We start from the raw sequence: 27,615 nt of genomic DNA, 5'->3' as shown, positions 1-27,615 counted from the left end.
TTTACGCTGTCTCCGTTGGTGGCGGGCGCACATTTTAGTCAACGCTGCTTTTCAAGGCGAGCAAAAATATGTGCTGATAGGATATATTCGCAAAAATCACTTACGGGAGCTTCACTCTCCTGTTTTTTTTTTTTCAATAAATGATTTTCCTGTTCCGTTTCTGGTTGTAAATAAATAATTTTAATTCATCCTCAAGAGGGCTGCTCTTCAGCACTCTTGGCCGTACATCAAGGACATGTAAATAAGTTGCAACTTACCGTTTGCGTAAAATGAAATACTAAAAAAAAATGCTTTGTGCGTTTTTGTTTCTTCTTGGTTTTTAACATCACTTTAGCAGTTTCATTACGTATTGTGTTATATTTTAAACCATCATCAGAGTTCATCATATAATGCAGATTATAATGATGCGTTATACACCTAAAATGCAAACCATAACTGCTTTATTTGTGAATCACAACCTCATAGGTTTACTTTTTTAAATGCTCATATTTGCCTCCAGTCATGCAGGTTTTTGTCTATTATATTATATGACATTATATCAGCTTTTTATCTCCCCATATAAGCATGTAGAATTTTAATATTAAAAGAGCATGGTTTTGGTCCACTGACAAAATTGCTTGTTTTTTAGCCATCCCCCAAAAAAATTGGAAAAAAAAAGGAATTGAAATATTTCAACAAATGCATTTCATTGAACACCATTTGTGTTAAAGGGTTTTTGTGTGTGTGTGGGGGTGTGTGTGTGTGTGTGTGTGTGTGTGTGTGTGTGTGTGTGTGCGTGTGTGCGTGCGTGCGTGTGTGTGTGTGCGTGTGCGTGTGTGTCTGAATGGCGCTATTACTTTAGAAAATGTATTTGCTTTGTGATTTTTTTTGTTAAAAACATTGCTATTGTACGCTGTTAAACTTTGCTTTCATTTTTTCATTCAGAATTATCCTTTCCAGATGTTTATTTTCCATGCATAAAGAATGACTTTTTTGTGAGAGTTTCACTCGCTAGTTATGTTGTCGATGTCAATTTCGATCATGCGGACCTGCGTAAAAGAGAAAGTGTAACCGATGTGGTCAATAACAAAAGTCACCACATATGTAATGTTCTCACTCCATTAACACTTCTTATTACCTGTTAGCTCTTAGGCATTACGAGGAAATGACATTGTTACACTGAAATATTCATTAACCTGATACTCCTAGCACCTACATATTAAAAGATTTATATATTTCTCTGCCTTCCAGCACCTATCTGTAATCTTTCACAGATGGGACTCTGGAATTAGTTTGCAAAAACCTCTCTTATTCCCGTCTTCAAAAAGCCATTTATCTGTAGGGAAAAGCTGATAAGAAACAGGCCTGCTTGGCAAATGTGATAAGAGGGTGAAAAATCCTCCAGCTATTTGTAAGGGAAGAGTTGGGGCAGATCACAGCTGGGGAAGACATGACAAACCCAGCATCATGAGACTAATACCTTGTGCCACCTCAAGTCTGGTTACCAGATAGAGGAAGAAATGGAGATTTATTTTGTGCGTGACTGCAAGCCAGGAATAAACAAGAGAGGTTAAAAAAACACTGCACTTGCGAGCCGCAAGGATTACAGTCGTGATAAAATACATTGAAACAAAATGTATTTTGTTAAAAATGTCGTTCAAACTTTGCATAGGTTGTGACAGCCCAAATATATTGTAAATCCCAATTGGACCTGTTTAAAATGTGGAGCTTAAGCCAAATTGGCTTAAACGCTGAGACTTAAGATGCCCTGTGAGAGAGGTTTCAAGAATTATGAAAGGGGGGTTGTGCTTGAGAACTGAAAAACAACACTCCTAACATTCTGCAGGTCTTTTGGGGCCAGGAGTAGGCTACTGGAACATCTTCACATTGTTTCTCACACTAGATTGGCTTCTTCACAATCTGATTTTGATCCAACCTTTCACAATGCGCTTTACATTCAACTTGAAGTTGTTGGTTCCAGCAGATTGTTCCTAAAACTAGAACAAACCATTAACTCTATAAGTTTGTTATTTATACTTTTTTTTTTACACAATCATCTGACAGGGAGGCCATTCGTTTTGTCATTCAGAAAGACTTTAATGGGCCACGAGAGACATGGATTCTTCAGAGGACATGTCATTACGATATAACAGATGACACCAAGCAAGTGATGTGATACTTCAAGGACACTCCCTGAGCTCCACCATTTTGTGGTCCACAGCGGGAGATGGAGAATTTATGCTCGTCCCTGTGGCACTTGGATCTACATCTCAGGCCTGACAAGGGACTTGCCATAAAACACTCCCCCTACACCCAGAAGGAGAGGAGGAAGCATTTGGCAGGCTTTCTTTTAACGCACACTGCAGAGACGTCTCTGTTTTTAACATTTAAGGTTATAAATAACGCAAAGAGATGCTCAAGGCAAGCAGCTGTAAAGGGAAATGGAGGTGTTGGCGAAACAAAATACTTTTTTCCCCCCACCCTCACTTTTTATATTGCATGACAGTTCCCTCCAACCTGACTGCGTTATCAACTGGACCGGACAGCAGGGGATTCATGTGATGGTCCAAATGGAAGTGACCAGCAGTATTTTCTGCTGCATTTGGCAGCCCCCAAACCGTCAGACAATGGGACATACCGTGACAATGAAACACAGTTCTTTCGTCTGTCATCTCTACTCGTGCATTGGTATTTCCTAAACATGTGTATCGTCCCCATAGGCCCGTGTTTTTTCTTAATTTTCCCTCAGCTGAAAATGTCAACCGTCCAAGGTCTTTTGAATACCTCCAGGTGCTACTGATGTCATAGGTCAGCCGCTCACTCAGTCGGTGGGTAATGTGTGTTTCATGCTCTTGGCTGAGTGTGATGAGCTCGCTGCATTGGCTGCTTTGAGGCACAGAGGAAGTGGAGCAAGTCGCACCGCCAGGCAACTTTACAATCCTTTTCCTGTGCTGCTGTTGTTGTCGTTGTTGTTGCTGTCCCCGTAACAAAGTCCTTCTTTTCTTCAAACAATCTGGTACTTGCTTGAAAACAGCTATGCCTTTTATCCTGCCAGCGCTTCTGCTGTTCGCCATTATCGGCAGTCGGCCCTTTGCGGTATAATAGAAGACAACTCGAGGTCCTTTGATTCTCAGGTACAGAGCTGCTCCTTGCTCATTGGCCCCGGTCTCAAGGACATGTGTTGACAAATTTGGCCTCTTTTGAAGCTCCTCGCAGAGGTCAACCTGTAAACCTGGCAGCTCTCCGGCTCCTTGCCTTTGTCTTGTTGCTGTCTCCCCTTCCGATTTCCAAACGGTGCTTCCCCAGGAGCGGTCCATGTCTTTTGTTACCTTTATGAGGCGTAATTAAATGTGCGCGGCATGGCACAGTGTTTGAGCTGGAACCCCAGACGTGCCATTAGCCAGATGTGTCTGCTCAGACCTTAATGATAGAGGAACAGAGGCGGAGGAGACAAGCCCGGGAGTCCTTCATCACGCCATCCCGAGGTGTCGTGTGGGCCTAATTGCCCCATCGTTTTGTGCACCGTACAAGGCCCGGTGACACAGAGCTTCATGCATTCATTATATAATCTCCCAGAGCTACTTCAGGCCGTGTTGTTCATGTGTAAGCGGAGGTGGGTGGTGCACAGCAGCGAGGCTTTTAGCCATCAAGTATGATTCATGAGGGGAGTTCTTAACATCTTTGTTTTCAGCATTGCATGCAAGAAGTGGGGTGATGTACTGCGTAATGGAGTGCATTAACAGTTTACAGTGTCTCACTGGAGAGGCTTCATTGCCGTTTACGTTGTACTGTTAGAGGGATAAAAGGCACTCTTCTCTGGAGCTGCTGCAAATCATTAGGCAAAGTTACACATCATGGTTTGTTTTCAATTTAGCTTGAATCGCTTTTGGATAGAATCACATCCAGCAGTAGTGGAAAAGTGATGTACTACAAGCCAGAGAACTAAGAAGCCACTTTTCCAGAAACCAACCTGCCTTGTCTGTCTGTCACTGCTTGAAGGCTTTGAAAGACCTAAAGGATCACACTGACAAACGCTGACGGATCGTCTCACGTTCAGCGTTTCTTTCCAGCCTTGCCTGGGATCTTACTATTGAGAGCTCTCATATTTCCTTCTAAGCTCTTTCACCCGCGGCACATTAAAGCCTTCCATCCTACCCTACCTCCTTCATCGGCTTTTAATCTGGCTCTCGTGTTATTTTCCCCCTTAGTAAGCAGATTTGAGTCAGGGGCTTTAATTAGATGCATCTTTTCCAGGATGCCGATGTGTGTGATGGTCCGTATGCTGCCTGGGGAGCGTTAGGTGGAAATGGGCCTACATACCAAACATACGGCACTCTCGCTGGAAAGCAGTCCCCTTCGTTAGTAAGGAACTCAAGAGCCGCTGCTCACATTTGGGTAATTAACACCGCCACAGATTGTCGAACAGCTGTGCAATTTAGCACTGTGGCAACAGCGGCGAGTCAAAAGAGACTCTGCGAGTGGTGCACGACTACGCGGGTGATTCATAGAGAACCTCGCTCAGACCTTATTCAACTTCTCTCCAGTGGCCAAACATAGCCCCAATTACTTTGCAGAATAGCAGGACAAAATCATTGACGATATCCAACACAAATGAATGCTGTGTGTGCAATACAGCATCTGAAAATATACATGACAAAATGTTGTTTTTGAATATCTTAGAAATAGAATATCATGACTATGCTTGAATATAAACCACAGCTTTGAACTAAATGAACAGTATGTTGGTCTATTCATGCAACATTTACAGTCATTTGGGAGGAACTGACCAAGCCGTTCGAAGCCATTGCCTGTAGTTTAAGTAGGCGGCATTTGACTTGCCAAATTAAATGTGGCAAATAAATTAAGCATTCAATTGTTTTTGCTTCTTTATGATTATGTCAATTGTTTGTCTATGTGAAGCCCTTTGAGACTGCTTGTGATTTAGGGCTATACAAATACGTAAACTTGACTTGATTATGCTTAATGTGTTCCATGGCATTTATTTGGCCATTTTTATCCTTGCGGTTTTGGCTATATCTATCAGGCAGAGACATGTTCATGTGGATATGTGTCTATGCTGTATTATAAGGTAGGGCTTTGAGGAAAAAGAAGCTTATGGGCCAGTGTCACTCCCTGGGTCTTTCAGTATTGAGCCTTGTTTGCTTCTCCTTCTGGCCCACCAAGTGTCAGTGACAGTGACATACGCAGAGGTGTCTGCAGGCCATGTCTTGCTCCATCAATGTAAAGAGCCCAGGGAACTTGTTAAATTTCTGCTAACCTAGGATGTGCTGACTGTGACAAGACATTCTTTTTTTTTTTTTCTTGCCCCTCAAATCACATTCGAGAGCTTGGCTGCCATCATCAACCGCAATTCATTGACTGTACAGGGAAATTAGGATGATGTGATGGTAACAATGTGAAAAATGTCCATGTGCTGTATTGCCAAGTAAAGACAAATGAATAGGTGGGTAGTAAAGCTCTGCAACGTATACCAGAGAATTGGACCAAGGCTCTACAGGGCTGTCAGTAAGGAGAGATAGCAAAGGCCTTCTTCTATGGGTGGGGGGTGGACGCTTCTGGAGGCACAGGGTATATAATTGGGCTGCTCTCACTCTTGACTATGACACAAATCAGACACATCCCCATTTCACCCAGCCATGTTGGTGAAAAACATCATTCAGGAGATGCATTACTTTTAGCCTCTCAAGCCCCAAGCAGCGATGACCCTAAACAACACTTGTCATTTGTGCTTACATGAGCATTTTCATGAAATTAGTTCTCTGCTTCTTCCCTTGGCTTTCCTTCATTCCCACAAAAGCTTTCTTTTTAGTCTGAATATCGGAAGTCAAATACAGGAAGTCTACTAATACAGAAAAACGTCAACCAGTTTGCAACTACTGCTTTACAAAGCAGAAACATCATTACTGTTCCTAGCAGGCTACGTACTAGTAGTAAGGTAGGTAGGTCGGTAGGTAGGTAGTTAGGCAGGCCGGTAGGTAGTTACATTCATCCCGTAGAATAAGTCATGGCTCACTCCAATCATATCAGCTTTGTGTTCAACTAAACGAGACCAGATTTCACACTGAGTAACATTAGCGGATTTTTTTTTCCACTACGTGTGCAAACACATGCAAGCATTCGCCAGTCAGTGTGATACGACCATAATACACAGGTTAAACTAAGTATCTGTGATGATCAAAACACCTCAGTCATGAACATCATGAACATTTTTAGCAAGTTGTAATTCTATGTCTTCATTTTTACAAGAGATATGCAAGCGGACCAAACAGAACGCAGACGAACCGAACTGAAACTGTCGAACTTAACGGTTTTGACACTTCTCAAAACTGATTCCACCCTTAATATGTATGAGAGTAGCTGGATTGTACTAAGTCTGCTGCCTGACACTGGCATCCCACCAGGCTTCTGTCATCACGGCTGACAGCATGGCCAGAGATCTGAATACTTAGTCATTTTAGGTCTGGAGCAAAGCATACTGTTTTCAGTTCATGCAAATGGGTGGCTTGGGGTGAATGCCACACAGATTCACAATATCAACAGGGCGATCCAAGCTGGAATCCACTCAAGCGTGTGTATAAAACACTTAGAGCTAAAGTCTTAAATGAAGCTGGAAAATTATCTCGTCGCTCATTGTCTGTGTTATGGATAAACAAGAACTCTTTGAGTAAGGTGTAAGTAGAGTTAACCCCCTTCACCGTCCTACTCTACAATTGCAATATATTTGTTCATGAGATGTCTTCTCACATACAAGGCGTGGAAACAGAAAATTCATTTTCCAGTGGAAAATGAGTCTATACGGTCCTTTTGGCTGGGACGGTCAATCTTATCATGTGGAACTTACCGTATGTTTTCAAAGACTTCCTTCATCCTTCCATATGCTTCTTTAACACTGGCAGATATAAAATGCAAACACACTGCTTCTCTCTGTTCTGAATGAGTCACATGCTCTACAGATTTGAGGCCCTGGGGCCTAAAACAACTACTAATCCAAGGATTCTCTTAAATATGAGAAAAGACTTCTTGAGCACACAAGCTGCTGCCTTGACTTCAAATGTTTGCACAACTCTTATTCAAATATAGACAGGAACTATCTGAGCTATGCTGACTATTCCTCAATGTGCAGACATTAGAATTAAGTTGGCCCCCTGCCATAGAATCACTATACAAAAACAAACTAGATTTTTCACATTAGAGGTAATTAAAACCATTTTCCTGCCTGGCTTAAACACACTGCGAGAGCATGTGAAACAATGCAAACAGACTACGCAGCTTGTAATTGTCATTTTTGAGGGTGCTTTATTAACAGAGGACTGGTTTGTTTTGCTGAACAGTGGCAATTAAGAGTTTAACTATGCTTTTCCCTCACTCTATTAAAATCTCATGCAATGCATTATGCATACACACTTCGGTAACTTCACTGGAACCGGCAAACCAGAAAAGGAAACAACTCTTCTCAGTACTGTATATGGCTTGACATCCTTTTTGTTCACGTAGTGTGCTCGTATGCAGATACTGCAAACAATCACAAAGTGCTAAGATATTCATTCTTGCTAACACAGACAAGCCCTCGAAAAGCGTATAATTGCTCCAGGGAATATCCTTTGCTTGTTGTTGTTTTTTCTTTCACTTGCATAATTCAATGAGTTGTGTGTAAGACAAAGTTGCGTTCACTTACTTCATTATAATTTCATTTCAATATAATAAGCAATTGATGCTCTGCATACTTTTGGCAAGGACGGCAACATTTCCCTTGTTGTCCTTGCCATGATTGCTGAATGTTACTTGTCCTTCCCTCCTAAGTGTTTAGAAATTCGTGTACTGGTGCGACATGGTTGCGATGACACAATCGGCGGGGTTATGTTGTATTGATAAAGCTAAGGTACCTCCAAGTAAGCGTACAACATATTCATTCATCTTACAAACTGCAAAACCCTCACGAGGGTTGCTGGAGCCTATCCCAGCAGTCTTTGGGTGGTAAGCGAGGTAACCCTGAACTGGACGCCAGCCAATCGCAGCGTACAACATATGTCCAGTTATTTTTACACGCAAATTCAGTAAAAGTAGGTCACTGTTTAATCATGTCTGGTAGAAACATTATCCACAAGTTTGAATGTCTGTTTATATCACTATACCTGAGTGCTACAGAGTCCATTGAGCATGTCTTAGCACTTGCACATTTAAAATGTAAAGTAAATATTTTATGTAATTGAAACCCATGACAGTATTGTAATTGTTACAGTATTGTTGTAGTCTGGGTGTTGCTGAGTATTAAGTATAAAGTCCAAAGCCACAAACTCTCTCACAAGTACCGTATTTTCTGCACTATAAGGCGCAACGGCTTATAAGGCGCACCTTCAATGAATGGCCCATTTTAAAACTTTGTCGATATATAAGGATGTATGTAAAGGAATTCCAGTCAGTGTAAAAGAGGTGCTTAAACTGAAAATGGACCCTTGGATAGGCAACTGAGCTGTGAAGGTACGTATTTCTAGTCGAGACTGGCTCTGCGATAGAAGTTCAGTTCAATCCTGCAGGGAGCAGCTTGGGTTACACTCACCAGAAACCTGAAGCCTGATGTGTACATCAAAAGTAAATTCCACTTAACGTGCCACATCCCTTTCAAATATGACCCCGAGGCTTTGGAGGTTTCAGTCTCCTTTATATAGTACATAATTTGTTTGTTTGTGCATCATGTGCCTTTGGGGGGGAGGGGGGTGTTAAATGAAGAGGACATTTGGCTTTGGATGCCAGTCTTATCCTGCCCCATTTCCAGTTTTCCACTCCCCCACTTGCACTCCCTGCCCTCCCTTCATTCCCCCACAGGACAAGTGGCTGTATTGATCCTCCTGCTTGGTGGAGGTTCATGCTCGCAACTGACATATGAGCAGGAGAATTCCTAAATCCCCAAAGATTCATTCCAGCTGCTCTTGTGGTTAAAGAGAGACGATGGCTCTAAACCAGCATCAACAGTTTCACGCTGCACTAGCTAACTGTAACCTCACTCGTGAGCCAAGTCGAGAGATCAGATGTCTGCGTGCACAGTGTTGGGAGAAGGACTGTCTCGGACATTAAATCAATCTTGTGCTGCCTGGTATCATTTTTATAGTATTTATGTATTTATGTGAGTCATATCGCTCAAATTGCCGGCATGCTACAGGAAGGATCTGCTTCCACCTAACTATTTTTCTCTCATTTGAGATGTCCATGCCCAGCCGAGAAAACTCTATTTGTGGTACATGGCACAATTCTATGCAACGCTGGCTTTGCCTTTTTTTTTTTTTGCGCTGTTGTACTGTAGGCAATTTGACTGTGTGTGGGCCGAGGTAAGGGAAAGGGTCACCGCTTTTTATCCTTGCATTATTTAACATCCCGCTGAGTTTGTTTTCTTTGCCCTGATGGCAAATTCATCCAAGTCAAAAGTGCAGAGTGATTTAAAAAAAAAAGAGAGCAAGAAAAGGAAAATGTAACTTACATCGCCCAAGGTGGTCGATGACTCACCTCGACATTGTTCACATGGAGTGGGAGAAAAATAGTTGAGAGTTTCTATTGAGCGCTGCTTAAAGACACCTTTCTCTTAACAAGCTGCAGTGAGAGGTGGTTTGCCTACCAAGCTTGCCTGCAGCTCTCCGCAGGGTGATTATGTCACAGTGGGCGAGTCAGAATGATGTGTATCTCTCTGTTAAAAGGCAGCTCTACTGTGGCTATGGCTCCGACTGGAAATATTATCTCCTCCGTAATCCTCTCCGGAGCAACAACACTGGCTCCACTGTAAGTGCACCAAAGAAAGCTGGCTTTGTAAATAATTTTCCCCGTATTGTTATCCTGCTTCTCAGACAATAACCACCCAAAAAGGCTTGTCTGTCAACCACACTGACAACGGAGGGGAAAGGTTTTACAACAAGTGGATGATTTGGATATTAGGACAGTGTGACCTATGCAATCCCAGCTCCCTGCAGCTGCCCCAATTGAGCCGTGATTTGGTGGTGGAGCTGTTTTACCAGCCAGTCAGGACCGGTGATGCGCTATCTGCTATCTCAGCTGCTGAGAAACCTGGACTGGCAAGCCAGGCAAGCTATCGCTTCTTTTTTTTTTTTTTTCAGAGCCTGAGAATGATGCCAGACGGTTCCTTGATTCCCTAGGGAGATATCCTGTGGTTCTTATCATTGCTTGCACATATTTACGATATTAGAAAGAAAAGACACACACATTCCACAGAGAACTCTGGTATGCCAAGAGGCGCAATATTGATAAAAATATGTAAGTTGTGGTCTTTGATAAACTTTATATAATGTATATTTTTTCAATTCCCGGGAAGGACTTCCAATTGGATGAAGCTGCCTGATGGTTACAGGTCAACATGACACTTGTTTTGGTGCGTTAAAACTTGTATACATTTTCATGTAATACTAAGATTGTTCATTAACATGATCAGGTTCACTTTCCAGGACAGTGGGAGCTTGCTGGCCTTAAAATCTTGCAAACCTTAGTTGTTAGTAACTGAGGGCAAGGTTCAGATTGTGTTAGTCAGTCAACCCGATGACTCAATTAAGAGTGTTGGAGATCTAATGACAATGTCAATCCAGTATATAAATTAAATAAAAATTTTCATTATGTTCATGAGATATTACAAATTGTTGTTGTCCTACTTAAGATTTTTTTTTTGCAAAGAACGTACAAATAAGTAGTAGAAATACTGGCCAGCGTAAAACTGAAATGTCAATAATGTAAGATGTACGACCTACACTGGGGTTGTGCAGATCGATCCAAATATCCATAGAATCGAATCGATACTAATGTGAGAATCAGTATCGCATTGAACTAAACAGCTAGTATCGAACCTTTACATTCATTTGTATAATTTCAGTTATTTTCAAATAATTATTTTTACAGGGTGTATTCTAAATGTTAATAGTCATTTTATGCTATGTTTGAGCTTTTCCATCTACCAGGTGTTTATTATTGTGGCAAAACATAAAATATACTGACAGAGTGAGAATAGCTTGAAGTTAAACGCAACTGCACAGTGCACAATTTCTCCTCGTGTTATCTCTGATTGGCAGTCCAAGGCCAGCAGAAATAAAACCAAAACAATGCTAAATAAGGTTGCACTGATTAGCTTATTTAACGAATGGAATCTAAACAAGCTAGGAGGTGTTGTCTGGACAATAGGAATTTTAAGAAAGTGGGGGACTAAGAATATGCAGATTACTACTACTTTCTACATTGGAACTTCAAACAACATTGAAGATAGTATGGCACGCATGGTTAAGAACTCAAGAAAGAAGAGAAAGTTTAATTTGCGCAAAGCATGATATTTAAAGGTGTCAGTATTCACTTGGTGTCTATCGATACCAAAATCTCAGGTATCGCACAGCTCTAACCTACTACAGTCCAATAGTACTATGTAGCAGGAAAAACAAAAAGTCCACTTTTCATGTTAATACAGTCAAACCTCTCAGCGTCTCTAAGGTACAGTGACAATAAAAAACCTTTTATTGATTATTTCTTTGTATTTTTGTTTTTTACATCTCTGATGTAATTTGTTTTATTGCTCTCTGTAATTATAATTATTAAGGAGTTCTCATTTTTTTGGGGGCTGTGGAACAAATTAAATGAATTATAGTTTATTCTTATGGGAATATTTGATCCAACACACGACTATTTCAGCATAAGAAGTAGGTCCCGGAACAAATTAAATTTGTATGTAGAGGTTTGACTGTATTTGTGTCTCCTAATTTCATGTTTTTCATGACTGTACAACATGCAATAAAAATCATATATTTATCTGCCCAACAGCAGCACACTTGCATGTGTGTGCATGCAGACACGTTTGCACATAGTTTCCCCTGGTCGGGATCCTCTTCAGTGTAATAGATCTTGTCCTATTTCCTTCATTTCTTATCTGGTTAGTGCTGGCTGTGGGCCTTCTGCAGTTTTGATTTGTGACCCTCTCTGTCCAGCGCAGCAAGATGAAACAGGCCTCTGTGTTCCCCTGATAGACCGCTAATTTGTATACAAAACCGACAGGCGACCTTGATAAGCGCTAGCAACTACTGCAAGGCCCGGGGAGAGAAGAAGGTGAGCAAGAGGCTGTGTAGTATTTTACAAAAAAAAAACCAAGCCCCTGCCCCCTGACTACCAGCTTCTTTCACACCATTCATTTTACTCAGTCTGTTGCTAGGGCAAAAGCGAAGACTATTTGTCTGCTCTGCTGTTCTGCACACACTATAATAGGTGGCTGTAAAAATGCCACCTTTAGCTAAGCGTAAAGACGTTTATGTCTGCAGAGGGAAACCAGTGTATTGTCCATGATCACTATGGAATTCATTATCATCTTAATGATGCTACACTTGAGGCGAGTATCCATTGGCTGACAGTTGCGTGGGAGATTCTTGTCTTTTTGCTCTTTATGTTCTACATCCTATCCTACTTGCTGGGGGGTTGCCGTCTTGCTAGCCCACATCTGCTCTGGCACACAGGCAACCGTGATGAAATTGTTGATGCCGGCTTGAAATTGCATGTAAGGCCGATGCTCGCTGCCCTACCCTGGGAATGTAAAGACCTGCTGAAATGTATAATAAACAATCGCTTGGGAGGTCATTCAGTTTTCTGGAGCAGTGGAGAGGACAAATGCAAGCGAGATAATTAATTTGGTGTCTTCCATTGCTGCCCTGGAGCTGTGGGCTAATGAGGTGTTTATTGCTAAAAAAAAATATATATATATATATATATAGTGAATGTCTGGGATTAAAGATGACAGGGTGCTCTGAGTGGGTGCTGATAAGTGTTTACTGAAACACTGATATATACCCACAAGAACACAGAAAATAAGGCCTCTGCTACTTTTACTGATAGTATGTGCTTTTACTATCAGTCGCTAGAACGGTCACTAACAGATAGAACAGACAGACGTATATACTTGTAATCAAACTCGGCATTCCAGACAGACGCTGCAAAATTGGGAGAACAACTGTTGTCTACTGCCCGGGCCGTGTGGATTTTGGGTACATCTCGAGCCGAATGAGGCAGCAGGTGCTGCGGCAGCGTTGCCTGGCATACAGTGGACTTTTTCTCTCATATGGCGGCTTATTAAAGTCACAGAGTGGAAAAAAAAAAAAAAGATTTCCACCCTTAGGAAAGCAATCCACTCAATATTAGGTGGTGGGTGAAAGTGACGTCCCTGTCAACATCATGACCACACCCGTTCCAACATAGTATTAAACAGTAGAGAGGGAGGTTATTTTGGCAAATATAAGACTAGACACTAAAACGGGGACACCAGATATCGACCAAACTACACACCATTGCTCCCTTTTCCCAACAAGAACTCACACTTTAATCAGATCAATCGGACTTTATTGAAGTCAGGGATACTCTACATGTGTCAAATGAGTGTAAACTATGGTCACTGTAGGCATTAACACGACTAAACCAAAGACGTTTCTTTGTTTTCCATGCCAGCTGTGGCTATCACTCTGCCAGATTGCGAGTACAAATTGTGTCTTGAGTTGAGAGGGAGGGCAAAAGGTGTACATGCTTGGTTTTATTTAGTCTACTTTTATCCAAACTCTGGCTGCACAGTAGCTTCCTTTTGGAGGTAATAATCACAGCTCCAATACATGCTGTGCTTGCAAAATAGATGGAAATCCTCAGTATCATGTAATATAAAGCAAGATGGGGTTTCGGTGTAGAGAGAAATGAGTCTCTCAGCAGTGTTTATGAAATGGGGTTAATTGAATCTGGGTAATTGCTGACCTTCCTGTCTTGGAGAAATCACAGGCTTAACTGATCAATGTCTTTCATAAATTCATGCCTTGAAGGTCATTCAAGTGATTATACCGCCTTCCCTCAATGTCTGCCTTGCCTGGCTCAGTCAGCTCTCTGCGCAATAATGCTGAATGGAAGTGGTTTAATACTTCCAAAAAGCAATTAGGCATGTGTCAGATTGTCGAAATTGATTAGCTTGCAATGTTTTTCAATACACGTTATCAAGTCACCCACCCCCCCCTCCAGCCCCTCCACTCGTACCACCACTTGCTTCTTGTCAGCAGATGGCTAGTAAAATGTAACCTCTGTTAACTGCTATTATCAAGACATTTATGCTGTCAATAAGTCAGAGGTATTCTGAGAAGTTGGGGGATTTTTAGAAACAAGCGGCAATGTAATTTGGCAATCACTAAATCTTGGAATTATAGTTCAGCATGTGGCACTTAGACAAGTTAGCGCTCTTATGCTCGCTTTTCTGGCCCAGTTCCCGTGCTGCTGCCCCCCCAACTTTTTTTCCTTTCACGCCTGCTGAGGAAACAGGAGGCTTTCACAGCTGCTGAGAGCTGGGCCTCGGCTGGGCCCTATGACCTCCTTCTTGCTTTTTTGCTCCCCTCCCTCAGCTTCATCCCTCTCCAGCAGTCTCTTTCCTCAGGGAGCTCTTGTGTGGCTCAGAGGAAGCTGAATCATAAAGCACAGCTAATGAATAGAACGGGGAAGGAAAGCTGAAGCCTGCTGACGGCCCTCGAGAGAGGAGGCCAGACCCCTGAAGCCCCGGGCCTAAATAGCAGACGGCCTACAAAAAGGTCAGGCTTCCCACAGCCAACTCCAAAGACTTTTGGCTCCCAGGCAATGTGACTTAAATATTCCCCATTAGTGTTTTTAAATGGGTAAATTACCTTCCCTACCCCAAAAAAAAAAGCTGAACTATTTATGTCTCCTTTTCCCAATACCAAAATCTGCCATCTACCCCAACCCTCTGTGTTTTTAATGGCAACAAAGAGAGTGAGAAGAATTTGTTATACATTAACCCTGTTCACCACAACCGCAAGCTGCTTCAATTATCAGCTTGGAGAAAAAGTCAACTTGACACGCAGATATTTCCAAAAACAGCAGCGGGCCAAATGAAGGCTGTGTTTTGACATGCCTTTTTAAACACGCTTTTGTAAGCCGACCTTGTAATTGTGAATTATAGTACAAGTGACTCATGTAGTCTTGGCAAGTTCAAAGCAAAGTAATAAAGTCAAAGTGGTGGTTGATGATGTTGTTTACAATCTATTTACAGTTAAAAAAACAAGTAACTGCAAACTCGTGCACAGTACGGTTAACTTTGTCACAGTTACTTGTCATGTCTGTAGTGCTCTCAAGATAGCCGCTGCAGTCAAAACATTTGTTTTAACTCTTGTCAATTCTGGCATTCCCCTACCTTTAGCATGTCTCTTGGCCAGCCCCTTTGTCCATTTGACAACCTTTGTCCATTTGACAACCTTCATTCCAATCTGAGCCCATATTTTTCCTGCCAGGATCCTCCGGGTCCATGATTCAGGGTTGAAGTTGCTACTTTAGTGCTGATCCTCAGTACTGGTATGTTTAACGTCATCCAAAGTTAACAAAGAGCTTGTGTTGTAACCTGGCACCCTGGTTCTGGAAGAATGAAAGCAGGCAATGCGTAACATTTTTTTTTTTTCCCTCCGTAGTCTCTGACCACACTGAGAAACAGGTTTGAATGTCAAATTTTAGACACGCGCCCTCAAATCATGAAAATTGTAAATGTCATTGTCGCCATTGTAATTTATTTTTGTTTCCCTTTTCTTCCAGTTGGAAATATTTAAACTTGGCTTTGTGATATGACTAAGTAAGGCAGTAATTTAACTGAAAACTGTGTTGTCGCCCTCTGTTAACATTTCCTGTTAAATGGAGCAAAACAAAGTGTTGCTTTCACACAGCTTTATTTTGGGTACTGTGGTGGTTAGCACTGAGACAAAACACATACAGAGACAAACACTGTGGAGAAACGCAACACAAGTGACAGTGTAGGAGAAATTGGGAATTGTTGAAGAGAAGAGGACACCCTCAAAACATTTGTGAAAAACTAACAGGGATGCCAAGGACAGCCAGCCATCTGTGTTTACAAAATTATTAGCTTCCCCTCTCTGTGTCTGTCCCTCTAGTACTCTGATTCACTGCTCATTTGTTACATATGTTTCCCTTTGTGCTAGTATGTAAAATACAAGCACAGCAGTTGAGGACACTTGCAACCGATGAGTGGAACATATGCTACCTTTTACATATGCAGCGATTTGAGAGGAGTGTTTGTGTAAAGAGAGTCAAACAAAGTCAATGAATATAATGACAAAATCAGCTGGGATATATTTTTTTTATTTACTTTGTTTTGTTTTATTTATTTTTGTTTATTTGTTAAATTGGCATGGAAGATGTGTCTGAATTTTGTATAATCAATTTATTTGATGCACAGGACCGTTTATGAAACATTGTAGTTCAATGTCAACTTGAGATGAATATTGTCTTCACACTTTGAATATTAAGTCATAGTTAGATGATTTTGCTTTTTTTTTGACACCATGCATTTGACTGACTGCAACGTGAAGATATGCTAACAGATTGTGTGATAGTCCGGGATGTTGTGATTGATATTGGATTGCATGATCTGTTGCATAAAATTTAATTACTGGATATATCCAGTCATGTGCAAAACGAAAGATTTATGAGCAGCTTCCTGCATTTCAACCATCATGATGCAGCATAGCTGCCTATCTGACTATAGCATTACTTTTTTTCCAGGTGGCTCAACAGTGCCACCTAATGTTACCTCACCAAAAGCAAGTCAGGGACCCTCAGGTACACAGGGAGGATTCTTTGGAAAATTCTGACCACTTAAACCATATTTGTGCCTGAATAAGACTCAGGATTAGGGTTTTGATGAATAAACTAATTATCGAAGTGAGGGTTGACTGAGGTTTGCCACTGATTCATCTGAGTGAACTAATCTGCTAAAGCACTTGCCTCTTCTTTTTGCAGGTGTCTGACGTAGGATCAGAGAAGCTCTTTTCTCCCACCACACCCAAAGGTAGGAGCCCACTCCTTTGTCTGTTCCCCCTCCTGGGTTTACGTCACTGTCTAAATCATGTAAATCCTTCTCCCCTATGAAATCCCACAGCTAACATTCAGATTTAAATAGGAGCATAAACAGAGCTGAGCAAATGCAAATGCCTTGGTTTTTTTGCCAGGGTGAGGAGTGGTGTTTCCTTGCTGACACTGCCAGAGGCTTAGCCCTCTTACATATTGGTTCATTAGAGGGGATTTAGAGCCTCTCTGCCACATGCTCCCTCAAATGGGAACTTCCCCTCAGGCAATACAAGCTCTCCGACAGCAGGCCTGAGCCATAATGGATGCCAAAGGAAACGAGAGCTCTGTCAGACGCTCAGGCTGTGTGTATTTGCCAGTACGTGCTTTGCCACTGCAATGCACAAAATACAAATTTCAATCGTAGATATCAAGTTTGAGTGAGGTTTTAAATAGTTAAAGACTAGGGATGTCTGATCAAAATGTTTGGATTTTCGATCTGATGTTAGTAAGGCGTGTTCTTTGCAATAATGATCCCTATTTTTTTCTTTTCCTTCAACCTTAAGGAATCATATCTGGATTAAAAGGATTACTTGTGTCTTGTTACACTTGAGCAAACCTACATTGTGAGGCGAGGTCATAATAAACCAAACAAAATAATATATTGTCATTTTTTGCATCTTAACCTTGAGCAAAACTCTATTTAAACTGTACATTGATAAAAGTGCCGGAGCGCACTCACAGCTTTGTTAGCACCATCCTTGTAATGTAATGTTATGGAGAACGTTCATACCTTGGCTCCAAAAAGCCCATTAACAATGAAAGTCATTGTTTTCCACGAGAGATGTTGGTTTCTCGTCTGAAGCAATGAAATGGCTCCACGAGAAACCGATTTCATTTGCATGTCACTGTTTGTTTTTATTAACAGCAGGCAAGTCAAACTCCTTATCAAAAGGTAAAACATACTGTAATTTTAATTTAGATGATTCACTGCAACTTTTTTCTTTGTGACCCAAGCTTTCACAATGAAAACACAAATGAGAAATGTATTTGCTTAAGCGAGTATTTGTTGCTGAGAACTACATGCACACACGTGTGTACGTACATATATATATATCCTAAACATGGCATACAGTAAATGCATATTTAATGATGTGATGTTTATCTAACAGTTTCCAAGGTAATGACTTGCTTTGCTTTGCTTTGCTTGTTTCTCTGAATTGTGTGAACTTTATTTTTGTTCCGAGCAATGCGTGCAAACAACAGGGATCAACCTGAACTGTTCCAAAGTCCATATTCTGTTTGACTAATGAGACAGACCAACATTGTAATCATTGGCCGCAAAACCCCGTATTTACGCTCAAAGATGCTGGTTTGGGGGCCGGACATCATAGCCTTCAGTCTCTCATATTATTGACTTTTTATCATTTCTGCTGTTAGTCTTTTGACAACATGCTGCAGTGGAAAACTAATAGAACAAGCAAACCATTCTCTGGGAGTGTTGTTACCCAAAGGCTTACACATTATCTTCTAGATTTTGTCTCTTCATTATGGTGACGCAGAAGCCAAGTACAATTAACTGGTGTTTTTCTTTACCTTCCTGTCTTTAACTGATGGTCAAATATGGATTTTAGGAGTAAGCTATACTTAAAGTCTAATGGAACAAGGGGCTATTGTTATTGTATTGTATTTCAATTGACTGTTTTCACTTGCTCGAAGGTGAATGAGAAGCAAAACGTACTTGAGAGTAAGTACAAGGCTCCATACATACGTACGTACATACATACATACATACATACATACATACATACATACGTACGTACGTACGTACGTACGTACGTACGTACGTACGTACGTACGTACGTACATACATACATACATACATACATACATACATACATACATACATACATACGTACATACATACATACATACAGTATGCACTTCACTTCAAGACCTAACATTTTGCAAGGGTGTGCCTTTGGAAGTGATAGGAAGTTATCACCTACCATATAGTGGCCAAAAATTTGAAAGGAACACTTGGAATTTTTTCTGACCATGTTGAATGTTGTTTGCTTTGGTGGTGGAACATAAATGAGAAGCAGCAGCTTCGCGGGCCCCACGAAATGCTTTGCTAACAATGAGGCTAAGTGCCGTTTTTTGTGGGATTCATGGAATCTTGTGATGTTTTTTTGTTTTTTTGTTTTTTTTAAACCATGTCTTCATCACCAGCAGACGTCCTGAGAAACATCGGGGAATAGCATCAGTGATAATGTTAACGCTCGCATGTATCCGTTATTGCACATGCTACACATGGTCACGACAACAATAAAACCGAGGGCATCTTGGGATAGTGGTGGAGAAAGATTGGTAGAAAACTTATCTCTGAAGTGGATTTGTGGCCTTGTAATCCTGATTAATTTTGACCCGTTGTGCTCATTTTAAACAGAGCATTACAGTAAGCGTGAACACAGCAAGCTCTGGGGTGAAACCGGGAGCTTAGCGGCTTTGGGAGGCTTAACTGCAGATGGCATTTTAAGCCGGACTTAATAAATTGTTTCCATTAAACTTACCGGCCCACACATACTGGATTAGAAGAATGGGACAAAGAAGAGAGAGGTGAGGGAGATGCACACAAATGCCATCATGCACATCTGACTCAGCTGACATCTTCCAGAGGGCACATGAGAGTTGAAAGCTGAGTAACTGCTGTGTATGAGGACTCATTTCAGATTTCATGCTTGTCAGTGTGACAGATGTCCATTTGTTTAACTGACATACCTCGATTCAAAAAATTGTGCAAGGCATTCTTTTCTTCCTCACGTAGCCTATTATTTACGTGCACATAGGAAGACGTCACTTTGTCTCATAGACCAAAGACTATGGAGAGAAAATAACATTTTTAGAGAGGAGGGTAGGGTACTTCTAAGAACAGTTTTAAAAATGAAAACCAGTTGGTTCTGAAAACTGGCAAAGCTTTTATTTTCTTCTGTATTTACAACGGAGAAAAAAAAGGCAAATCCATAGTCTCTGTATCGAATCTACTGCCTATCGGCAGGTATATGGCCTTTGTTCGAACATAAACGTTTGCTGCATGTCAATAAAAGTGTTATGGTCTCCCCCACTCATCTGTTTCCTCCTTTCTTTGCAGCTCAAGCTTTCAGGAAAATGAAACGCCATTTGCACCGTCTGGATTGTGAATGTCAGTGAACAGAGTAGGGATAGTAAAAAGGGAGCAGCAAGGTCAGGTGCAGGGGGATTGAGAGCAACTCAGGCATATTGAAGTAGATGAGAGAGCATGTTTGTATTCGTAGGAGCAGCTCTCCCCTGGCCAGGTCAGTGTAATGTTTCACTAACCTCAGTGGTCATGATTCACCTTTTGCTGCCTCTCATCTATTAAAGACTGAATGGAAGATGACCTCTTGACCAACTAATCCATTTTTATATTGCCTCATCCAGTTAGAATAGAGCAAAGGTAGATAGAAAGTGTGGGCCGATGGGCAAGATTACTTCAGAGCAGACATGTTGGGCAAACAAACTCACCAGTGTTTTAACATAGACAAACTGATGCATTCTGAAAACTGATAATAATTTATCAGGAAGAGGTCATTGGTAGTATTTGCTCCATTGGCCATTTTTAAATGGCTGTCCATCTCCTTTTGCCAGCTCAAAACTGGCGTTGTAATGCAGGCTTTGGTGTTTCATCTTCCAGCATGAACTGGTAGAGGAGGTGAGGTGTCCAAAGTTAAACTCAGTTGAAGGCAAGTGCTTAAAGCTAATCTATGGGCTCACCCTCCTCTATGGATTCCTCACCACAGTGGCTTTAGACTCTAGGTCAACCCACAATATCTTAGGGATTTACGAGTGTCATTCAAAAACCTTCAAATCAAATCTTCCTAGAAAAGGGTGGAATAGTTCTTCTTCCTATTGTCAGAACAGAACAAAAATATCCGACTTGCATTTCTCTCTACCGTCAAGCTGCCTCCAGCAGGTACACGGCAATACTCTTCTTCCTGAACCTCCCGATGCACTCATCTAATCAGTCACGAATACCTTCAGGGTCACAAAGTAAAAAAGCTGTCGCAGTCTTGCAAAAATCCACCAGCAGGTTGGCGACAGTACATTATTCAAATGCATTCTCCTTATTAATTAATTAATGTATTTATTGATTTATTTACTTACTTACTTACTTACTTACTTACTTACTTACTTACTTACTTACTTACTTACTTACTTACTTACTTACTTACTTACTTACTTACTTACTTACTTACTTACTTACTTATCCTATTCTGATATACTGTACTAGAGACGTTGCAGTTGTGTGCATGAGTTATTAACTTAACCCCTGCTCAGTATACTGGGTCAGGTCAATCTATTTCAGTGGCTGTTAGGTATTACACGTCAGAATACTTGACATCCGTCAGTTACTCCTATCAGTCTTTGTCCTCCATCTAAACCTGTGATCAGCTGTTGTGACAGAAATGGGTGACAAAAAGGGAAAATGATTAGGCCTCTGTGTGGCGGTGTGTTTATCGATTGTTATATAGATCCACATTTAGCTGTGGAGAAAGCGCAATTACACATTAACGAGCCATGAACATATTTAGGCAAACTTGTAGCGGTTGTGACCAGTGTGAAGAAAATAATCTAGCTACATTGCTCTACATACAGAACAACGGTGCCTTGAGATTAGTGGTGGAACAATTAATTCATCGACAACTAATTGATTATCAAATTTATCGACAGGTTTTGAAATTGAGAAGTCGTTACCTGTAATTGTCTTAACATAACATTGTGCAAATCTTTAGACTTTTTGCGTCTCGGAAGGAAACGAGCTCACTTATCTCTAGTCTTGCTTTATGCTCGTGCATAAAAAAAAACAGCAGCATTGTTTCTTGAAAAAATCATAGATGGGCTCATTCCTGTCAAGGCGCCACTGTATCTGATTTTTGATTAACAGGTGATCAGTCCAGGTTATTACCTCTTCTGGTTGTTTAATGAAACTCGGGATTGAAACTGATTAACTTGTGTGAAGCAACAATGAATTGTTGCAACAACAAAAAAAAACAATATATGTATTTTTTCTATTTGTTTCCCCGCTGCTTAAATCCATCCATGCAGAGACATCAGGCTTGTTCATGGAGTTGATGCTCCATTGCTATGAAAGAAAGGACTTCATGTAAACACACAAGTGCCTCCTTCTAAAATGAATAGAACACTGCTTCTTTTGGAGGATTGTATGCAAAGATAGAGGAGAATTGAGAAAAGATAGCTGCAGAGAGCACAAGCTCTCTGCACATCATCTTTCACATCTTAATCCTCTTTCTCCTTCTACTCCTCAGTTGAAACTCAGCCAACTACAGTAGAGAAAGCATTCATTGTTTACTTGGAAGAATACATGACCAGTATCTGTCTTATCACTGCTGTCAGGCATTACATGTAAATTGTTGCCTGTGATCGCTTTAGTGTTTTGTCTTGATTATACAACTCCACTCCATAAAATGGGGATTTCCCTACACATTACTTTCACCTCGTATTTTCTGCTGTGCACATTTTAAAATCAGTTTTGTTAAGTGGTACAGAACCACTGTTATTTGCAGATGAAGCCTCAACACCCATTTATGTAGACAGATGGTGGGAAATGGTGGCCAAACACAGTGCTTGGATGATGTTCAATCATTGGAAAAGGGACGGGTGTCAGCCAAGACATACTTGTGGTGATATGAAAATGTTAATCCGCTATTCTCAGATTAGAAAAGCATTGGTTTGAACAGAGAGGGTATACATTTCTTTCGATTTTATGACGAAACCCATACGTTAGAAGTCAGTGACAAAGAGGCGTCAGAAAAGGAGTGGAACCCAGCGAGCAGATCCCTAATCAAAAAGACATACCACCAGCCTGTCCATAATTTACTTTCCAAGTACCTCCAGATGGATGGTTGTTGTTCACTGTTTATTTAGTATTCCCTAGCGCCTAGCATTACACCTTTACAGTTGTAACATTAACATTCACGTTTCTGTCAGTAGGCTATCAGAGCCACTCAGTCTGAAAGCAATACCACAGGCTTGGACTTAAACTGTATGTTTGGGAGCGGGGGGAGGTTAGGGAAGGTTTACTATTGCAGAGCCCAGCCAGAGGCCTGAACTTAACTCGTGGAGAAAGAGCTTATATTACGTCCATATTTCACTTGGCAAATGCATAATTAATCATCCTTGTGTTTGTTAAGTAGGTTAGGTTGTAATTCGTTCAGACACAGGGGCCTCCATTTTGGCCAGTTCAGGGAAGGCTTTCAAAAAGCATGCACCGTGTGGTCTCCTACAATAATCAAACAGTCATCTGTTTTAGTGTTGTTTTTGGCTACCGTTAAATTCCCCGCTCTGGGCCTTGGTGGAGGGGCCCCTTATGGCTTCGGACTAACTGTAATACCCCAGTCAACAGAGCATAGGGTCCAACCTCCATGGGGGTCGGATTTGTGCTGCAAGAGTGTGATTATAAGGCTGTTTGCTTTGGGAAGCAAAGAGGAATCACGGAAATCAGAAGCAGAGGGTTTGATCCAAAATGGCTCCCACTCTCTCAGTTTCCTTTCGTCTTCCCTCTTTCTTACTTTGTGCATGTAGCTTTGTATATTAATCTGTTATTCAGTCAAGATGACTCTCTTCGAGGGAACAATTTGGGGAACAAACTCTAAATGCAGTGAATGTGTACATTGGATATTGAAAGCCAGGGCCTCTCATCCAACATCAGTGACCTCTGACCATACAAATGTTCTTCTGGCTGAGTAGACACTTGAAATCATGTGCATCAACTTCCCAGAGGAGAGAAAGTAATTGTTTCTGCAAAGGATGGCCGATGCCATATTTTCTTTCATTGCTCCTAGCTTGTATTTCCAGGTGTACCATGAAGTTAAACCATGAAAACCATAATATCCTGGACTTTCCAAAAACATTTAAGGTATCACATCTCCCATGTATGGATGTTGACCCCTCAGCAACTGCCAAAGAGTCCATAGGTTCCTTACCGCATCATTTGCTGGCAGGTTGGCCTATTGCTGACCTAATCCCAGTAGCAGGTGTCACTGGAGTCTCAGAAGTGCAGTGTTGTTTTTCAGACAGAATGGGCCACCTGGGTCTCGATAGTTTATGGTACTTAAAACACACTCTCAAGTGTGACACTCCCATCACGTACCTTCACAATAATCTAAGAGCTGGCAGCAAAACAGAGAATGGTGGCTTTGACAAGAGTTTACAAGGTTTGATGTGGTGTGGCATCTCCGCTTCGACACAGTTTCATGAAGTGAGTCACACGCTCTAGGGTTTCATTTGAATCCCTCTAATGCTTTCAGTGTTGTTTTGTCTCCTGCTGTCTGAAATATGTCAAGCGAATTTGTTTTGTCTTGTTTTTTTATTTTTGTTTTGGCATCGTTTTGCCTGGTTTGACATTTGTCAGAAACACTATGTGTTCGTGTGTGAGTGTTTTTTTTTTTCTTTTGGCATCATGTTTCATCTTGCACAGAAATGGGTTCTTCTGTTTTTCTTTGCACCCTGCCCTCTTTGACCATACTCACACGTATGTTCACACATTTCTTCATACTGGCATGCCAACACACAAATCAATTCTTCACTTAGATTCACACTTGGAACATCACAGTGAAATACGGTGCCCTTGAAATTAATCAACTGATGTGACTTGGTTTTCAGAGTTGAACGTTTGGCTCTTGTTTCTGTTCATTTACCTGACACCACCCTCTGCCCCACCATTTCGCTGGATTAATTCATGTCCCTGTAGCTCTTTCTCCTTTACAGTGTTTCTGTCATTCTCTCTTTTGCCAATCAAGCTGGAGAATGGCGCCTTACAAATTTCTACAACCCTGACACATTATGCAGCAAGCCTTGAAATAAGCACTTTCGCATCTCAATTTGTGAGTCCAAATTCATATTTTGCACCCCACTAAAACATTAAAATCCCAAAGTGGCGGTTATGTGGGATAACGCAGAGCTGTATATATATATATATATAAAATCATCAGTGTGATAAGAGAGTCCCGCTCATTGTGAGCCTGTTTTTGCACCGAATTGAAATATACTGTGACATACGTACCTTAGGTTATGTCCATGGTCAATGTATTGTGCAATAGACATCAGTCATCACGAGTACTAGCTGCCTTCTTCAATTAGTTAATACCCACGAAAAAAAACACGCTATTGAAAACGATGGTAACGTCTACATTCCTCGCTTTCAAAAGTCATCAAAAAACAGAAGTAGCCCAGGCACAGCTTGTGATACTCAACACTAAGTCCGTAACGCTATTTATCCTGCTCCACTCTTCCTTTTGGCACTAAATTGCAATGCCTGCTTATGTCAAAACAATGAGCGAGATATAGTGAATGGTGCGGAGCTGTCAGCTCCCAATTGTTGCGTTGCTTTCAGACTATGGAGTGAAAATGGAGACGTGGGAGGAGGAAAAGAAAAACATGCAGGCTCTTTCAGCCCACTGTCATGCCACTTAGGATTTGTTGATGGATTTTCAGCCAACCATTTCCCTTCCATTGATAAGTAATCAGTATGGCACTGAAAGATAATATTATATCCACTTAGTGCCATATAGGCTTTATACATGTTCATACACGAAGGAAGACTGAAAAGCAACATTTGTTTACATAGCTGAGCACTCATCCTCTCCACCTTTGCTTGGACTTGTAGGTAAACACTCCCTTTTTTGTAGCTTTTACGTGTCATTCTTTCTTCTTCCTGTCCTTGCTATCATTTTTCCTACTGCGTTTTGCAGATTGTGAGCCGGTTGGTGGGCTAATAGTGGATGCTTTCCTGTGGAGGACCAAAGTGATCCTGCTAAGGCGTTATGAAAGCTTAAGCAAAGCTGACACGTTGCTGAAGAACTACAGCCCACACGGTGCTCCGCAATAGCCTGTGGAGAGATTCTGAAAAGGTCTTTAAATGAATAGGAGACACAGGGAGACTGCCACTGTCCTCCCACCGGTGTCCCATGACACAGGAGGCTCTAGTTAAGTCCTTTATCAGAAGCGGCATGCGCTGTCTCCAGTCACCTTCATAATTGTAGCACCATGTCCATTGTCATAATCAATTCAGACAGCTGTCGCCACGGCGTTCAAGTCTACTGGGCTGCCGTGTCATGCAAATTAATCAAATGATAAGCTAGTGTTTTTAGCATTTAACAAATAACTCCTGAAAACTCCCCTTCTTTTCAAAACAAACCTATCCCCAAGGTTCAGCAGGCATCACTCTCCCTGGCCTTTGGCGATTAACCCACAGAAGCCTCTAGGTAAGAGGGATCACTGGGGTCAGTGACAGTCAATAGGGTCAAATTCCTTGCTGGCAGGGTGGGCCATGCTGAACAACCATCCAACCGTGCTTTTCTGTTAAAAGTTGGAGGATGTACCCCTATTATTTAGGCGAGCATAGTGCCACTGACCTCAGACGACCTGACTATGTTCATAGGAAGCTGAAACTGATGCCGATGTCCCTGGAACACGTGAACATTGCTTGAAACTGTCCTTCGGGGGGAGGGGAAGACAGCGATTAAGGGTTGAGCCGGCAAGTGGAGTGTGAAGGTTTATTGCTTGTCTGTAACACTTCATAGCAAGGGTTAATGAAGGTTTAACTTTGCTTTTAAACCCACTGGACTGTGTATGATCTAAAATGATTTGGACGGTTAACATCTCCGCCCCTCTTCTTGTTTCTCTCGCTCTCTCTCGCTCTCTCTCTATTCCCCGCCCTCTCCCACGAATGCACTATGAGAGGTGGATGGCATCTGTGTTGCACACCATATGGTCACAGTTAGAACTGGGATCTGATATGAGCCTGAGAAGTGGATTCAGCCCAGCTTGTGCTGCCAGCTCACTAAAATGAACATTGGATTCTTAATGTATGCCTGGGCTTTGACTGTAAACGTGTTACAGCTTAACACCCATCTCCATTCTGCTGCCAAATGACAAAAGGAGTGTATCCTTTTGTCAGTTGCTGTGGAAAGACAGCGGAATAATTGAAATGTCCCAGCTGTCCCTTGTCTTTAGCTATCTTGGCCAGAGTCCTCCTTGTCCATTGTCCTATTAATGTAATTTGAAAAAAAAAAAAAAACATTGTCTTGGTGCAACTTGTTATCAGCCTGGGGACACTTTAGGAAGATTAAATAGTGTGAAGGAAAGCAGGCCATTACACAGTTCTCTAATGATATTAATATTGGCATTATGGCCATTCAATTTTGCTCAGCCCTTCTGTTCGTGTAATGTTAAATTCTTTGGTTGAACACACTCACATCTTTCATATGACTGTCTTTTAGCATTTAGCGTTGACTGGGAAGTTCCGTGCCTTTTTCTACTCTAGGAACTGAGCTCTGTGAAGTTTCCTTGCCAAGAGAGGAGCATAAACCAAGTCATCAAGCGCTCCTCCATCAAGGAGCATTGAAATATTCTGCCAACCAGAGCAGGCAGGGTAGGGATCAAGGCAGCATGAGTTCTCACATACTATTCAGCAACATCTTTAAGCCGATATCCCTGTTTATTTAAATATCTGTCCGCTCATGGCCTCGTCTCATCAGTGCTGCCATGAATGGAGTCAACCACCTGTTTGCCTACTAAATGAGAGCGCCCGGTGGCCTTAAGCCTCTTTTGACTCTCGGTGTTCTCACCCTCTCTTTTCAAAAGGAATAATTTCCATATGGCCGTTTCTAATCGGGGATGGGGGGGAAGCTATTTGCATATAGGTTGTGTTTCCCTGTCTTTTGTATG

The 27,615-nt window shown here is 41.5% G+C and overlaps 1 protein-coding gene across 9 annotated transcripts in view; it reads left to right on the top strand.

Annotated features, from left to right (window-relative positions):
* Positions 1 to 27,615, top strand: part of fbrsl1 (fibrosin-like 1) — a 227,704-nt gene that overhangs the window by 181,256 nt on the left and 18,833 nt on the right. For all 9 annotated transcript variants that reach the window (XM_085910590.1, XM_085910596.1, XM_085910595.1 and 6 more), the window contains one exon: positions 16,804 to 16,852. In XM_085910590.1, coding sequence (XP_085766716.1) covers positions 16,804 to 16,852 — 49 coding nt within the window. The remainder of the gene's footprint in view (positions 1 to 16,803; positions 16,853 to 27,615) is intronic.

The sequence above is a fragment of the Syngnathus leptorhynchus genome, chromosome 4, assembly GCF_054491065.1.
Source record: "Syngnathus leptorhynchus isolate UIUO chromosome 4, UIUO_Slep, whole genome shotgun sequence".
NCBI classification, from domain to species: Eukaryota; Metazoa; Chordata; class Actinopteri; order Syngnathiformes; family Syngnathidae; genus Syngnathus; species Syngnathus leptorhynchus.
Note: the sequence above shows the minus strand (reverse complement) of the source record. Positions and strands in the feature narration are given on the sequence as shown.